This window comes from Sodiomyces alcalophilus (assembly GCF_042370955.1).
Source record: "Sodiomyces alcalophilus JCM 7366 unplaced genomic scaffold ACRALscaffold_4, whole genome shotgun sequence".
In the NCBI taxonomy this organism is placed as follows: domain Eukaryota; kingdom Fungi; phylum Ascomycota; class Sordariomycetes; order Glomerellales; family Plectosphaerellaceae; genus Sodiomyces; species Sodiomyces alcalophilus.
Genome location: NW_027263535.1, coordinates 1,234,405 through 1,247,638, shown reverse-complemented (window position 1 = coordinate 1,247,638; position 13,234 = coordinate 1,234,405). Strand labels below are relative to the sequence as shown.

Here is a 13,234-nt window from a genome sequence, read left to right as displayed (position 1 = left end):
CATTGTTGCGAGGGTAGAAGAGATGAATGTGAATTCTCCTTAATATTGTTCTTCGTTCAGTTGAGGGGTGTGGTGGAAGAACAATGGTTAAGAGGCCAGGGTGAGTGCGCAATTACCCCGTGAGAGTGATTACTCACCAGAATACTGAAGCGGTCACGTGATCTGCATTGTCGCCGAGTTTTTTCTAGGTCGGTCAACCCCTGATGGATGGCTCGTCTCCTTTCGAATCTCGACCCACACCCACTCGACAAGGGGGAATACAACGCCTGGTGACAAAGGCTCGAGTCGCACTGATCGGAACTCACGGACCCCAGGGAGAGCTCTGGGAAGACATCGGCACAAAGAACCATGCGGTCTCAAAACTGCTAGTCAACGAGGCAGAGGAAGACTTATTGGTGGATGGACTGTCCAAGGCCCTGTCACTGAAAGATTTCCCCGCCGATTTGGTTCCGTTCTGGATGCGAAGGTGATGCGAGTCACTGTCCCTGCGTCAAATATTGGTTTCTAGAACCGATCTAGGCGAAGCGCCACCTTTGCGCGCGCCGGGGCCTGCCACTGGATGATATTCCAATTCCACCGGAAACTCGACGACGGTGTCGACCCGGGAACACAAGGGAGTGTGCTACAACGATGACCAAAAGCGTCGAAACAAAGCAACAGCTAGCCCATTTGGGAGTCGGCTGTCTAGCCCCCCTCATCATTATGCCTTGTTGCCCTGTTCCCTTTCCGCTTGTGCCTTTTCGTAAATCCAGTCATTCAGGCCCTTTCGGTTCCGGGCAATTTCGACGGCGTAGAATTGCATCCGTGGTACTGTGCGTTGCCAGTTGGTCAGTCCAGCTGTCCAGGGGTCCGGGGCTCCCGGTGGGGGGGGTGTCCGTCGCATGAAAGAACATACCAAAGATGACCTCGTCCCGGCCGTACTCAAACTTGGGATTGGAGCGGAGCATGGTCCCAAAGTTATAGTCGTCCACCATCTTCTCGTAGGCCATCATGAACTCCCGCCACCTCTTCTTGCCCTCCTTGCTCTTCATCTCGTCCTCGTCAATGGTCTCGGCTGGGTCGAACGAGGGGAAATCCTTCTGGAGGTGCTCGAAGATTTCGTCGTCATATTTTGTCAGGCGGAGGGACGACCCTTTCACCTTCTCGAGGATGGCCCAGTAGGTCTCCATGTGCTGGACCACTGGTGGGAAAGGTGCTTTGTTAGTCTGGCTCTGGCCTTGCATTGATGGCGCGCGTGGGTGTCGACAGGGGTTGTAAGTTTCGAACCTTTGACGGCAAACTGCTTCTCAATCTAGAAGGATACCAAGTTAGTTCAGTGTCACAAATCCGGTTCCAATGCAGGAGCGTCGTAGCAATGCCTACATCTTCGAGATTGTCTGCTTCCTCCGGATTGAAGTCGGCGGGGATATTCTGGGGCACAAGGCTCGGGTCGTCGATATCCATGATGACTGAAGTTATGCAATATAGATGATGAGACGAAAAGATGCGTCGCGTAGCTATGTAGGTCGCGGTAGAGCTTCCGGTAGTTTGGTCAGATGTCAAAAGAGATGCGACGGTGATTTAATGCGCAAAGAGCAGTTCGTCTTTCGAGATGGATTGCTCCGTAACTTGGTCGTCGTCCCAAAAATTGCAAAAGGTGGGGGCGGGGTATTATACAGAGTACCTACGTACGTACAGTCGTTACTGTTCGTACACTGTGGATCTATACTGTGACCTACTATCCATTGTCAGCCAATGACGCCCGCCGAATCGAGCTGGTGGGGCCGGCCTCTGGCAGGCGGCGACTTTTCTCGTCGACTCTAGCGTCTTCCTGAAGCTCCTAGATACACACTGGACTCCTCGTCTCCCACAGCAAGTCAAGGCCGATTTCACAATCCAGACCACTTTCGCCTCTCAGATTATCCCACCTCGGTTCGCAGAATCTTTCAACACAATGGCTTCGTTTCACTGATTTTCGGCAACCTGCGCGGCCGCCGGCCAGAATCCTCGACATTCACGAATCACACCCTCATTTTCCATCCTCGCGCACCTCGTCCGTTTTCCGTCGCGCCGAACTTCTCAGGTCCAGCCGAGAGACAATTCCTCGTAGTGTGAATCTCGGTTGAGTCGATTCCTTCTGGCCGAGGTTCGGTCGAGAATCTTTTCTTCTGAGCTCGACTCTGGACTCTTTCCGCCTCAGTTCCCGCATGGAGGCCACGTTCCTCAGCGCGACGGCTTTTGAGTCCTTGGTTCTCAGTTCAGTACTGGATTTCTTGAATCTCAGATCATGATTTCTCTTGGCCTCTAGTTCGGCCTTGGAACTTTGGCCCTGATCCTGGCCCTTCTGTCCACCCTCGGGCGGTTTAACCCTGGGCATGGCCTTGGCTTCAACCCGTTCCTCCGCCTCCAACCTCAATTTGAACTCTTCTTGCCTGGATGTATGCCGAGACGCCTTACCATCGCTTCCGAATGTCGTGTAGGATTCCGCATCGGAAAAATCCTGAACCGATATCTTGGACACAATGCAGGGCTTCTCATCCTCCTCCCCCGGTGTCGCCTGCGACGTCGTCTTCGCCTTTGTGAGGTTCTTGCGTGTGAACCTCTCTTTCAGTGCATCGAGTCTTCTCTTCATATTGTTTTCTCGGTTTCCAGTACTCGTGGTCGATGGCGTGCGAGCTCCCTGCATCATAGTCGTCGTGGGGTGTGGGTTCTTCTGCCGAGTATCACCGCTCGATGTCGAAGCTGACGTTCTCGGCATGGCCACAAATGTCGCTCCCGTGGTGGTGACGTAAGGCGCTGGCGGCTGAACAGGCCCTTGGGCCCAGTGGTCTGAATTCTCTGGGATCGGTCGGCTGTGGTCGTCCAACGCGATTTGCCCGCCATGGCAGTCGACGAGTGAGCTCTGGCCGGGGATTCGAGGCCACAGCGTCGATGGGGCGATCCGGTATGTGTGATGCTTCAGCATGCTACGATCGCCAGGCAATGTAAAGAGTCCCTGGATGAGTGTCTTCGTGTAGGCCTCGCTGAGGCCGCAGATGCGGATGGATTCGACCAGGCCACGGAGCTGCATGATGGGGTCACAGACTCGCAACGCACCATCCGGGCAGTACGGGATCTTGACTACACAGCGGCCTCAGTTTCAGCTGACAATCCTTTTGCGATAAAATATTCTTGATCAAGGGAAAGTACAATGGGGACGTACCCTGGGCTTCGGACTCGACTTTGTCCTTGGTTTCACACAACTGGGACTGAGGTCTGCAGCCGTAAAATCGGCGGCAAAGAAGCACGAGGCTCTTTATGGTGCCGGCCGGCCGCTCCAGCTGCACCTCGACAAACATGCGGAGCAGGACGTCAATGTTGACGGTACCGGAGATGAGCTTGAGGGCCTGGCGACTAGGCCCAAACCCCAGGCGCGTAAGATCAATCTCGAGAATTATGTTGCGCATGTATCGGCCGTACTTGCGGTACCAGGGGAAAACGAGCGGATTAAAGTAATGGTTGACAAAGGGGGTGTAGATGATGTGGAAGCGCTGGGTCATGAGGATGGTCAGCATGGTATCGGCGAAGCAGCCAAAGGATACGCGCATGAAGGGATCCAAGGCCCGCAGCAGGTCGTGCAAAGAACTGAAATTTGGAGGCTCCCATACGTCCACCCATGTCGGTCGGCTCGTCAGGCAGATGGGTTTGGGATCTTCCGTGGCATAGATGGCCACCAGGTGTTTGCACACGAGAAACCGCACCCTATCAGGCAGCCCCATATAGCCTATCTTGGGGTACGTCTCCTCGCCTCTCTGGAACAGGGACATGAATGAGGGGAGACAGAGATGGAAGAGGTCATCATTGTTGGGTCCTGTTTCTTGGCCACGACGGTACCTGTGGTAGACGACGTCGATGACTCGATCCCAGGGGGGAAGAGTCTGGGACCCGAGTCTGCGCAGTGCGTTTAGTTCTGGAGACTTGCCTCGCCCTCGTACGTCGAACCAGCTTTGTGTCACAGCCTGGAGAGGTTGAACCAGGGTCGAGTCGATGGTGGTATGGATGAATGACTTTTTCTTCTTGATTGGCTTTGAAACAACTGGGTTTCTTGGTAAGCCTTTGGGTCTGTAATGGGGCCATTCTAGTGAAATGCTCGTCTCAGGGAGAAAAGAGGGAAATACAGTGATACACACTCACCCTTTAAGGACGAAGGAGCATCGGCCTTCTCGGCCATATTGCCATCCATGGTTCTAGGCTGTTCTTGTGCTTCTGTATGCTGAATCCTGCTCTTAATGATATGACATTTCCAGCTTCAGGTGCTCGAGTGAAAGAGCCGGCCGAAAACGATGGCAAGAGAGAAGAATGTCTCGCTAGGTTGTTGGTAAGGAAAAACAACAATACAGGGCCTAGGCAACCGAGAGATAATTTTGGGTACGCCCTGTTTGGAAAGTATGCTGCTGCCTGTAGACGCGTCTGTTGTGTTTATCTTGGGTGTTGTTAAAATAGAAGAGGGAAAGGACGTAAGAGGCTTTGGCCAAGTTGAAAAGCACGGGATAGGTTATGGTTTGCAAGTCCGGGAACGCAATGAAGGGTGGGTAAGCAGAAACAAAAGTAGGCCATAGGTAAACAAAGTCTATACAAGAGTTACAGAAGGAAGGAGCTTACTCTTACTTGCGGACTCTTGAACCGGGTAACTTGGAAGATTGATATTGGTCTTTCCCAAGTACAGATACCTTACATATAGCTACGAAATGCATTTATATGCATATATAACTCCGCGAAAGTTACTCATTTCCTACCCAGTGGCTTTTCCATGCCTTTGCCGTCTTCTCGGCTCAAGGGATACTAAGATCCGAATACCGACAAAAATGTTGGCTGTTTTCTAGAGACGATCAGAACGTCTCTTCTGACATCAAACCTTCGACATACATGATCTCATCGCATCTACCAAGTTAAAGGAAAATGAAAGATAATTTGATAAACTCAGAGAGGTTGAAGCTATGTCACTATTGCTGGTGCCAAAGCTGCCAGGCGCGTACCCAGAAGATCTTCTTACTCCATAGCCCGAAAGGTACACAATGATATTTGGCCAGGAATCAGAATCTCCCCACGACTTTACGTACATAAGTAGGGTCGACTGAGATGATGGGTGTTATGGTCAGTACAAACACCTCTTGGAGTTGGACCTCGATAATGGTAAGAGTCGCATAAAGTGGACGACAACAGCATGTCAGCAACCCTCCCTTGTATGCATTGGCCCAGGTCTTGAAAGAATAGAATTCCGAGGGTAAAAGGCTGGCAATGAAGAAAGTTCAGCCCTACAATGTACGGACCGACAATCTCCCCAGAAAGAAGCAAAAATCATCTAAAACACTCGTCCACATATAGGGCGTGATGGTAGATACTTGAGAACTAGCAGTATTCTGTGAAAGACAGGCGACCGAAAATTCACGGGAATTCATCCATGTACTTGCTCCGTTTCGTGCTCGTTTACCGGCACCCGTAAAGCACTCAGCCTGAAGCCTGCAAATGCGAGACGACTTGATTGGACATGATCGTTTCGACATGTCGTCTCCCGGCGGAGGGAAATAAATGCTACCCCGGGAGGAGTGGGGCCGGGACATCCATCTCCGTTCCGCTCCGTAGTCCGGTCCGTCCCCGAAATCCCCTCTCATCTTCATCTTTCCTAGCCACAATACTCCGCACTGAAGTCTTCTTAAGCAGCCATACATTCATGCAATATTTCTTCACGTCTCGATCGACTGATCATTTTCTGTCCTCCGTTTCGGCAGCGCCTTTACGTGCGGCATTTGCCTACCTCATCGCCAGTCCCCTCAGTAATCACTAGGTAGAAACCGCTAGTAGCTAAGCCAAGCACGTCAATATCAGGTGTAAGCCAGCCCGTGGCGCCTGTTTCTCTCTACGCATCGTTCCGGTGATATACATGCAAAGTGAAGTCTTCCCAAACCCATTCTCCCTGATGTCCCTTGCCCTAGCAGAAAACCAAAGACAACCTCAAAGGTATCTGGCGACTAGGTCTGCCTGCTTTCGCCCCGTCAATCAGACTTCCAGAGAGGCCATCATCTAGTACGAAAATACGAAAAAAACCCCTCCTGTCCGTTCCTAATGGGGATTCCCAATGATCCAAATTTAGTCATCGTCGGTATAGCGAGGTCCGCTCGCGGCAGGGGTCTCCGGGGCGCCGTAGGCCGCGGGGGTAGGAGCCGCGTAATAGGCCGAGCCAGACGCGGCGGGTGTAGGTGCAGCTGCAGCCGCAGGCGTGGGAGCCGAATCGGCCCCCCAACCACCCTGCCATCCTCCAGGCGTCGGCGCTCCGGGGGTGGGAGCCGAGTACGCGCCCGGCGTCGGAGCACCCAAGGCAGCACCGGGGGTAGGTGCGTCGTAGGCGCCACCCGAGCCCCCGTAATCCCACGAGTCGCTACCGCTGGCAGCAGGAGTGGGCGCAGAAGCTCCTCCATACGCAGGCGTCTTGGATCCGGAGCCCCAGGCGTCGCTGGCGTAAGCTGGCGTGCGGGATCCGACGCCAAAGGCATCGCCTCCCGGAGCAGGCGTCCTGGCCCCAGACTGCCATGCGGGAGTCCGGGAGCCACCGCCGTATGCCGTGCGGCTGCCGTCTCCGTATGCAGTTCGAGAACCGTCGGCCCAAGCAGGCGTGCGTGAGCCCGAGTAGTCGCCTCCTGGTGCGCTGGCCTTCCAAGCAGGTGTACGTGCTCCGCTCGTCACGACGGGAGCTTTTGCGGCGTTAGTTTCAAGCGTGAAAAAAGGAGAGAAAAAAAAAAAGCAACTCACTTCTAGAACCCCAAGCCGGCGTCCGCTCAGGCCCCCCAGCCATCGGCGTACGGCCTCCTTGCCAGCCTGAATCGCTGCGGCCAGGACCCCCAAACCCGCCCTGGGAAGGTCGCGGGGGACGGCCGCCGATATCGATTTTCGCACCGGTGTGTCTGTCCTTGAAGGTGAGGAACTCCTTGGGCACGCTGACCGTCTTGCTCTTGGTATGCAGCTCGACCCGCGCCATCGTGTCCGTAGTATCCTTGACGATGCCCAAGAGACCCTTGTAGCCGCCCCGCCTGATGATCACCGTCTGGCCCAGGGCGCGATCCCGTCCGAACGTCTTGGGCGGCAACATCTTGTTCTCGGCGCCGCTCGGATTCCGCTTCATGGCCGGGTTCATCTGGTCCAGGTTGGGACCAGACGAGGTGACTCGCCCGCCCTTGGCCGCCACGGTGGTGACGTTTCCGGCCCTAGTGACGAACACGCCCGCGTTCTCGTTGATGCTGTGGCTGTGCAGGAAGATGAAGGAGCGGTGGATGTGGATGATCTTGCCCTGCCGCTGCTGGCCACCAGCTTCGCGCACCACGTCGTCATGGCGAATCTCCGAGCCGTCCCGGTCGGCGGCGACAGCAATCTTCCTCTTCGGCAGCCTGTTCGCGATCTGGGACGGCAGGACCTGCCGCGTATCGCCGTGCTGGTCCAACACCATTAACGACTCGCGGTCCACCTTGACGATGCAGGCCACCGTCGTGGGGTCCAGCTGCACAAGGTCGAGGAGAGAGTATTGGCCCAGAGATCCCTGGCCGCCAATATCACTGGCTTCACGAAGATCCTTGCTGAACACCGTGACCTCGTTGTTCGTCTGGTCCGTGACGAACGTGACGCGGTCGTCTTCAATCTTGACCACCATACCGACCTCGTCTCGGAATTTGCTGCCGCCCACCACCTTGACGTGATCTCCCTCCCTGAACCGCTTCCTCAAACCCTTGGTAGGAACTTCGATCACCTGTCCGGCGAGGTCGCCCTCCGAGACCTCGAGCGTGACAATGTCACCCGAGACGTTGGTGGCTGTACCCACAACACCCCTTTGCTCGCCTTCGTATACCTCGACAATGTCGCCCGGGAGGTAGGCCACGTTCGCATTGCTGTCTTTCAAGCTGGCGGCGAGGGCCTTCATGTCGAGGTTCTCAGTGCCGTCTTCGGCCCCCGAGGCGAATCGCGTCACCTCTTCGAGAGTAGGATTGACATCCGCGACGACCAGCTGTTGGATCTTGATGTCCTTGACCTGGAAGCCGTTCTCAAAATCGTCGCCCATGTAGGACCACGTCTTGGTCGTGGGATTGCCCTGAATGTGTCTCGGGTGTCGCTTTCGGGCTTCGGCTTCGTTAAAGAGGCGCTGCGGAGGCCGGGGACCGGGCATGCCAACGGGTCGCTTCCTCTTCCCGTCCGACGTCAGCATCGAGTTCAGCGGCTCGTCCCTCACTCCGTAGTCGAGCCGAGGAATGAAGCGAACCCTGGCTTCGAGCCCGTTCTCGGTCACGTCGAGGACCTGTGCAAGATCGCCCGAGTGTTTCGCGGGCCGCCGGAGACGCACCCACGCACCAGGCTCCAGTGTCGGCGTCTTCGTCACACGGAGAATATCCGGCCTATCCTTAATGTCTACCAGGACCAGCTTATTCCGGGGATAGACATTGAGCATTCCATCAAGCGCAGCCATGATGTCAGCCGTGCGAGTGGCTTCCACATAGATGTATCCCTTCATGACCGACTGTGGGCCTCCTCGCTCAAACGCGGAAAAGATGGCCAGCTCGTCTTTGGTGCCCATCCTCTCCTGGACTCTCTTCTGAATAGCAAAGACGACCTCGCGCTCCTTGCCTTCCCTGCAACGCACAGCCCAAATGGTCGGGTCGTCGACGCTAGGCATGAGGAGGCGCTTGGGCACAAAGGACGAGTCGCCCAATCCTCTGGCTGGGCGGCGGTTGCCATATCGCTGTCGGAGAATCTCGGCTTGCTTCTCGGCATCCATGCTAGATTCCAGCTCGCGCTGACGGTCGAGTTCGCGATGCCGCCTTTCATCAAGTCTTCCGGTTTCTACGACATCATCCGGATGCTCATTGTCGATGAAGTCTTCGATCTCCTCGACGTCCTTTTCCTCATCCTCGCCATCTTCTTCATCGTCGACCTCGGCTTCGATATCGAAAAAGGCAGCGCGCCGGTCTCGACGGCGCTTACGCCGGTGGCCCTAGTAACGAAATGATGTCAGTAAAAAAAATCAACAAGCCTGCCACCCCTGTTTCTCGATGGATGGAACAGGGTGAAGGTAAGGCAATGTAAAAGGACGGCAATGTAAAGCTGCGCTTACGTGTTGCACATCATCTTCATCATCCTCGTCATCCTCTTCCTCTTCTTCTTCTTCCTCCTCGTCGTCTACCGCGTTGGCAGCCGGTTCCGCGTCTTCTTCCTCCTCGTCGCCATCTTCGTCGTCATTTCCACCTGCGTGTGCAGAAGGTCTCGATGCCACTGGCGATTCTGCATCGTCGTGCTCAGCCTTGGTCGCTGGGGACGAATCCCTTGCTCCATGTCTGGAGCCTTCATCGGCGTCGTCGCCAGCATTTTCGTCATCGGAGATGTCTGCCGGCGCGGGATTGAAGTCTTCTTCGTCTTCCGAGTCGTCAAACTGATTGAAATGGTCCGAAGCCATGATGAGATGCAAGACGCAAAGGCTGTCGTGACGCGCGCGTTACCTGGTGTGAAGTAAAATCCTTCCGGTTGATACGCAACCAGCAAGGCAACTATGGCCAGCTTATGCAGCGGCTATCACGGTGCAATTAAAGAGAAGATGATAATGAAAATAGAACAAGGTGTGATGGGTAAACTGGATATGGCAGCCTTTCTTTGGCAGGAGGTTGACGCGCGAGAAAAATGGTTCTGCCTTTGTGAAGGGTGAATGAAGTTCAGTACCAGGCAATTACCAGCTGGTTGGCCACAGCTTGGTTGTAGCTTGTACTGATTGATAGTTGGCAGGTACGTATCGTATCGTGCTTGTCATATTGGTTGGTAAGGTGAGCATACTGCACAGCCACACCTGTGGCTTAATTCTTGCCTGCTGAGTAATTGCCTTAGTCAGTAGTCAATTCGTCCTCATTTGTTCACCTGGACACTCACCGAGCTCTCTTGCAACCTCCTCTTTGTCCCGAGGACAGGAACTTGATTTCCGGACATTGTCTAGCATGCTATAGTTGAACAAGAACATGAATAGGAACATGTGAGACATAAGAACTAGGTTTCCTTGAAGACCTTAATGGACCTTAAAATCATTATTCAATCTCGCTTACCATACGCCTGACAATTGCCGTATAGACGTTCAGAGCATCTCTAACAATGAAGGCCATAGTAATCCACGATTTTGTGACAGTCAGTCAATCCTATCAAGGCACATGATTCATTCTGAGAACTAACAGGCGGTCAGAGTCTTGATGACGTGCGCGTCACCGACATCCCATCCCCAGAGGCACCTCAAGATGGGTTCCTCATCCGAGTCCATGCCGCTGGCGTCAACTTCGTCGACATATTATACGTTCGTCCAAGTCCCGTCTCTGAGATGCCCCTTATAGTTGAACTAACACGCATCTGCTCCCGGCCATCCATTTTCAGGCTCAAGGGAAGCATCAAAACAACCGGTCTCTCGTCCGTCCCCCATTTACCCTGGGCCTCGAGTTCGCAGGGACCATCATCTCCGCGCCTCCCACGTCCGACTTCAAACCCGGGGACAGAGTGTTCGGCGGTTACACGGGCTCCTACAGCGAGGTGATATCGCTCCCGTCCTCCACCACCCTCCACAGGATCCCCTCGGCATGGTCAATCCAGGGCGCGGCGGGCATGGCCGCAACCTTGCCCGTCTCCTACGGCGCCCTCGTCCAACGAGCAGGCCTGAAGGCGGGCCAGAGCGTCCTCGTGCACGCAGCCGCCGGCGGTCTGGGGATCATGGCCGTCCAGGTCGCCGCAGCCCTGGGATGCCGAGTCATCGGCACGGCCGGCTCTGCCGAGAAATGCGCCGTCGCGGTCAAGTACGGAGCTGCCGCCTGTATCGACTACGGCAAGCAGCGTAACTGGTGGAAGCAGGTGCTGGAACTCACGGATGGGAAAGGCGTCGATGTCGTCTTCGATCCCGTAGGCCTGATTGACCTCTCCTTGAAGTGCGTGGCGCACTACGGGAAATTGCTCGTGGTGGGTTTCGCCGGCGGCGATATCGAGAAGATTGCTATGAACCGGGTCCTTCTCAAACAGGCGTCCCTCATAGGATACGTGAGTGTTTCAGCCAGATAACCCCACATACTTTATCCGTTTTTCTTTTTGCTGACTATCTTGCACAAGCGTTATGGGGAGACGCTACGACGGTCTCCTGAAGAGGACAGGCTGTTGTGGCACGGTTTGCAGCCCCTCATCGATGCTGGTAGGATAGAGCCCGTTGTGTACGACACGGTATATCGCGGACTGGAGAGTGTGCCCCGGGCGCTGAACGACTTGAATACCAGGAAAGTCTGGGGGAAGGCTGTGATCACGGTAGATAATGAGGCGACAACCGGCCTAGATGCAAGGCTGTAGAATATCTCTGATTGTGATGTAGACGGCAAAATCCAGAAGACAGAACGGGCACCGACCACGTACCAGCAGGTCATCGCATCTAGACTATACCACCTTCTTCTTGGCCTCCGCAACCATACCGCTAAACTCATCTCGGTCGTAACATCAGTCCCTCTTTAGCGTCGTCCATTTCTTCGTGCGCGGGTAGAACCGAGTGGCGCCCATCCAGCTGCGTGCATAGAGATATCACCACGGAGCGTAAGCTGATCCCCAAACGCCAGGCTTCTGCAAACATGCGAAGACCACCCAGTGCCGGAAAGTACAGGTGGTGTGGCAGACTGTTCCCTTGTCTACGCCAAAGGCATTTTGACGCCCCATACTCCCCTGCCAGCGCCCACGCCCAGCCATTCACCGTACTCGGGATTAGCCAGGTGAGGTACCCAGCCTAGGTTTCCAATCTCGTAGTCGCATTGCCAGCTGGCCGATGGGTGCCGGAAGTTATCGGGCTGACCGCCGCCATTAACGGAGCCTGCCGAGTTCAGAAGGTCCCATAGGAGCACCTGGCAGTCGTCACCTCCGGACGCCAAAGTGCCTCTCCGCAAGGGCGACCATTCCACGCAGTTGACCGCTCCACCATGGCCGCGCAATTCGAGGAGGGCTTGGCCGGGCTGCCGCACATCGAGGATACGGATCACGTTGGACTCGGAAGCAAAGGTGGCGAGAAGATGGGTGTCGTGCGGCGACGTAGCCAGTCTCAGAAGGGGCGGCGGGTTCGACATGGTCTGTTGGGCGAGCGTAGGACTAATCCTGCCGCCATTCGGGTCCACTGTGTCTCGCCAAGGCATTGAAATTAGTCGGGTACCCAAGAGCGGACAGGGGACAAAAGGCAGAGGAGAAATGAGACGGCAAAGTAAAAGTAGAAATGAAAATAAAATACGCACCTCTATCCTCCTTGGAGGTGGGTTCGTAGATGATGGTGCTGTGTTCCAGGCTTCGGAGGTCGAACATGCGAACGCTACCATCCTGGCCACAGCTCACAAAGACATCGACGGTGTTGGCACAGAAGCGGACGTCGTAAACTTCCTTATCGTGGGCGATGAGCTGCGTCTTCGCCGTCAAGGACGGAATGTCCCAAATGGTGCACGTGGTGTCAATGCTCGACGTGATGATCAGACTCGGGGACACGGTGTTCCAGTCCAGGGATGTCAGCGGCGCCGTATGATCGGGCGTCTTGGAATTCGAAAGCAATGCGAGTGGCGTGAGCTTGGTGGCGGTGTGATCTCGGCCCGAACGGCTTGTGATGGAGTTGGTATGCGACTGTGACGGTGCCGTGTCGGACGGAAGGGACCACAGGCGAAGGTGGTCTCCCGATGTGGCCAGGAGGTCAGTTGACTGCTTCTGGGAGGACGGCGGTTCCCAGAGCAGCCGTGTGACGGGGTATGAATGTGTGGCTTCGGCGATCTTGGAGAATCCGAGGCTGTGCTTGGAGGAGCCGGCCTGTTGAACTTCTGGAGGGCTAGGGACAACTTGGGTATCAAGGATTTGGATCTGTCCCAAACGAACTCAAGTTAGCAAAACGCCATGATGAGGCATGTCAACGGTTTGTGGAACGTACAAAGTTGTGGCCATCTTCCAAATAGCTTGCTACCGCAAGCTTGCCCGCACTGTTCCCTTGAGGCGACCACTTGCACCAGTCCATGGCGTACAAGGCCCACGGGGCTAGATAGTTGCTGGTGCCGGGCTGTGCATGGGCAAAGTCATAGGCAAGGCTGCCGGGCATCCCGTCACTTGTTCCCGATTCGGTGCGAGGGCGGATATCAGCGAGGCCAAGAGGAGTGTTGGAGACGTTCCTCTGGGAACCCCCGGCACCGTATTTGTCTGGAGGAGACATGTATTGTGACGA

The 13,234-nt window shown here is 55.2% G+C and overlaps 6 protein-coding genes across 6 annotated transcripts; 2 read left to right on the top strand and 4 right to left on the bottom strand.

The window, feature by feature from the left end:
- Nucleotides 1-83: 83 nt before the first annotated feature.
- On the top strand, nt 84-664 carry ACRALDRAFT_2019403 (uncharacterized protein; the record flags this gene model as incomplete). The annotated part of the gene is made up of 6 exons (XM_071019975.1): nt 84-100; nt 141-157; nt 189-269; nt 319-466; nt 520-617; nt 642-664. The coding sequence occupies 6 exons, from the start codon at nt 84-86 to the stop codon at nt 662-664; spliced, it is 384 nt and encodes a 127-aa protein (XP_070874697.1).
- ACRALDRAFT_1082186 (uncharacterized protein) lies at nt 246-1,617 on the bottom strand. The gene is made up of 4 exons (XM_071019273.1): nt 1,363-1,617; nt 1,267-1,291; nt 896-1,180; nt 246-810 (listed from the first exon to the last, which is right to left on the bottom strand). The coding sequence occupies exons 1-4, from the start codon at nt 1,441-1,443 to the stop codon at nt 701-703; spliced, it is 501 nt and encodes a 166-aa protein (XP_070874696.1). The 5' UTR covers nt 1,444-1,617; the 3' UTR covers nt 246-700.
- A 391-nt stretch (nt 1,618-2,008) lies between these two features.
- On the bottom strand, nt 2,009-4,201 carry ACRALDRAFT_1071104 (uncharacterized protein; the record flags this gene model as incomplete). The annotated part of the gene is made up of 3 exons (XM_071017828.1): nt 2,009-3,099; nt 3,182-4,054; nt 4,153-4,201. The coding sequence occupies 3 exons, from the start codon at nt 4,199-4,201 to the stop codon at nt 2,009-2,011; spliced, it is 2,013 nt and encodes a 670-aa protein (XP_070874695.1).
- Nucleotides 4,202-5,676: 1,475 nt separating this feature from the next.
- Nucleotides 5,677-9,703, bottom strand: ACRALDRAFT_1043232 (uncharacterized protein). Its single transcript, XM_071015304.1, has 3 exons — nt 9,110-9,703; nt 6,766-8,989; nt 5,677-6,707 (listed from the first exon to the last, which is right to left on the bottom strand). Exons 1-3 carry the CDS (start codon nt 9,446-9,448, stop codon nt 6,106-6,108), a joined length of 3,165 nt encoding a protein of 1,054 aa, XP_070874694.1. The 5' UTR covers nt 9,449-9,703; the 3' UTR covers nt 5,677-6,105.
- A 425-nt stretch (nt 9,704-10,128) lies between these two features.
- Nucleotides 10,129-11,352, top strand: ACRALDRAFT_2041998 (uncharacterized protein; the record flags this gene model as incomplete). Its single annotated transcript, XM_071021204.1, has 4 exons — nt 10,129-10,161; nt 10,217-10,360; nt 10,402-11,052; nt 11,122-11,352. 4 exons carry the CDS (start codon nt 10,129-10,131, stop codon nt 11,350-11,352), a joined length of 1,059 nt encoding a protein of 352 aa, XP_070874693.1.
- A 329-nt stretch (nt 11,353-11,681) lies between these two features.
- ACRALDRAFT_2105818 (uncharacterized protein) lies at nt 11,682-13,222 on the bottom strand (the record flags this gene model as incomplete). The annotated part of the gene is made up of 3 exons (XM_071023271.1): nt 11,682-12,157; nt 12,273-12,879; nt 12,947-13,222. The coding sequence occupies 3 exons, from the start codon at nt 13,220-13,222 to the stop codon at nt 11,682-11,684; spliced, it is 1,359 nt and encodes a 452-aa protein (XP_070874692.1).
- Nucleotides 13,223-13,234: the final 12 nt, after the last annotated feature.

Bases quoted from the DNA above. Each gene is read 5' to 3' on its own strand.
- ACRALDRAFT_1082186 (XM_071019273.1), bottom strand. From the start codon at position 1,443: ATGGATATCGACGACCCGAGCCTTGTGCCCCAGAATATCCCCGCCGAC. The intron at 1,292-1,362 runs GTAGGCATTGCT...GTATCCTTCTAG, and splicing joins AAGCAGACAATCTCGAAGAT to ATTGAGAAGCAGTTTGCCGT. The intron at 1,181-1,266 runs GTTCGAAACTTA...CTTTCCCACCAG, and splicing joins GAAGCAGTTTGCCGTCAAAG to TGGTCCAGCACATGGAGACC.
- ACRALDRAFT_1043232 (XM_071015304.1), bottom strand. From the start codon at position 9,448: ATGGCTTCGGACCATTTCAATCAGTTTGACGACTCGGAAGACGAAGAA. The intron at 8,990-9,109 runs GTAAGCGCAGCT...TTTCGTTACTAG, and splicing joins ATGAAGATGATGTGCAACAC to GGCCACCGGCGTAAGCGCCG. The intron at 6,708-6,765 runs GTGAGTTGCTTT...ACGCCGCAAAAG, and splicing joins GCCGGCTTGGGGTTCTAGAA to CTCCCGTCGTGACGAGCGGA.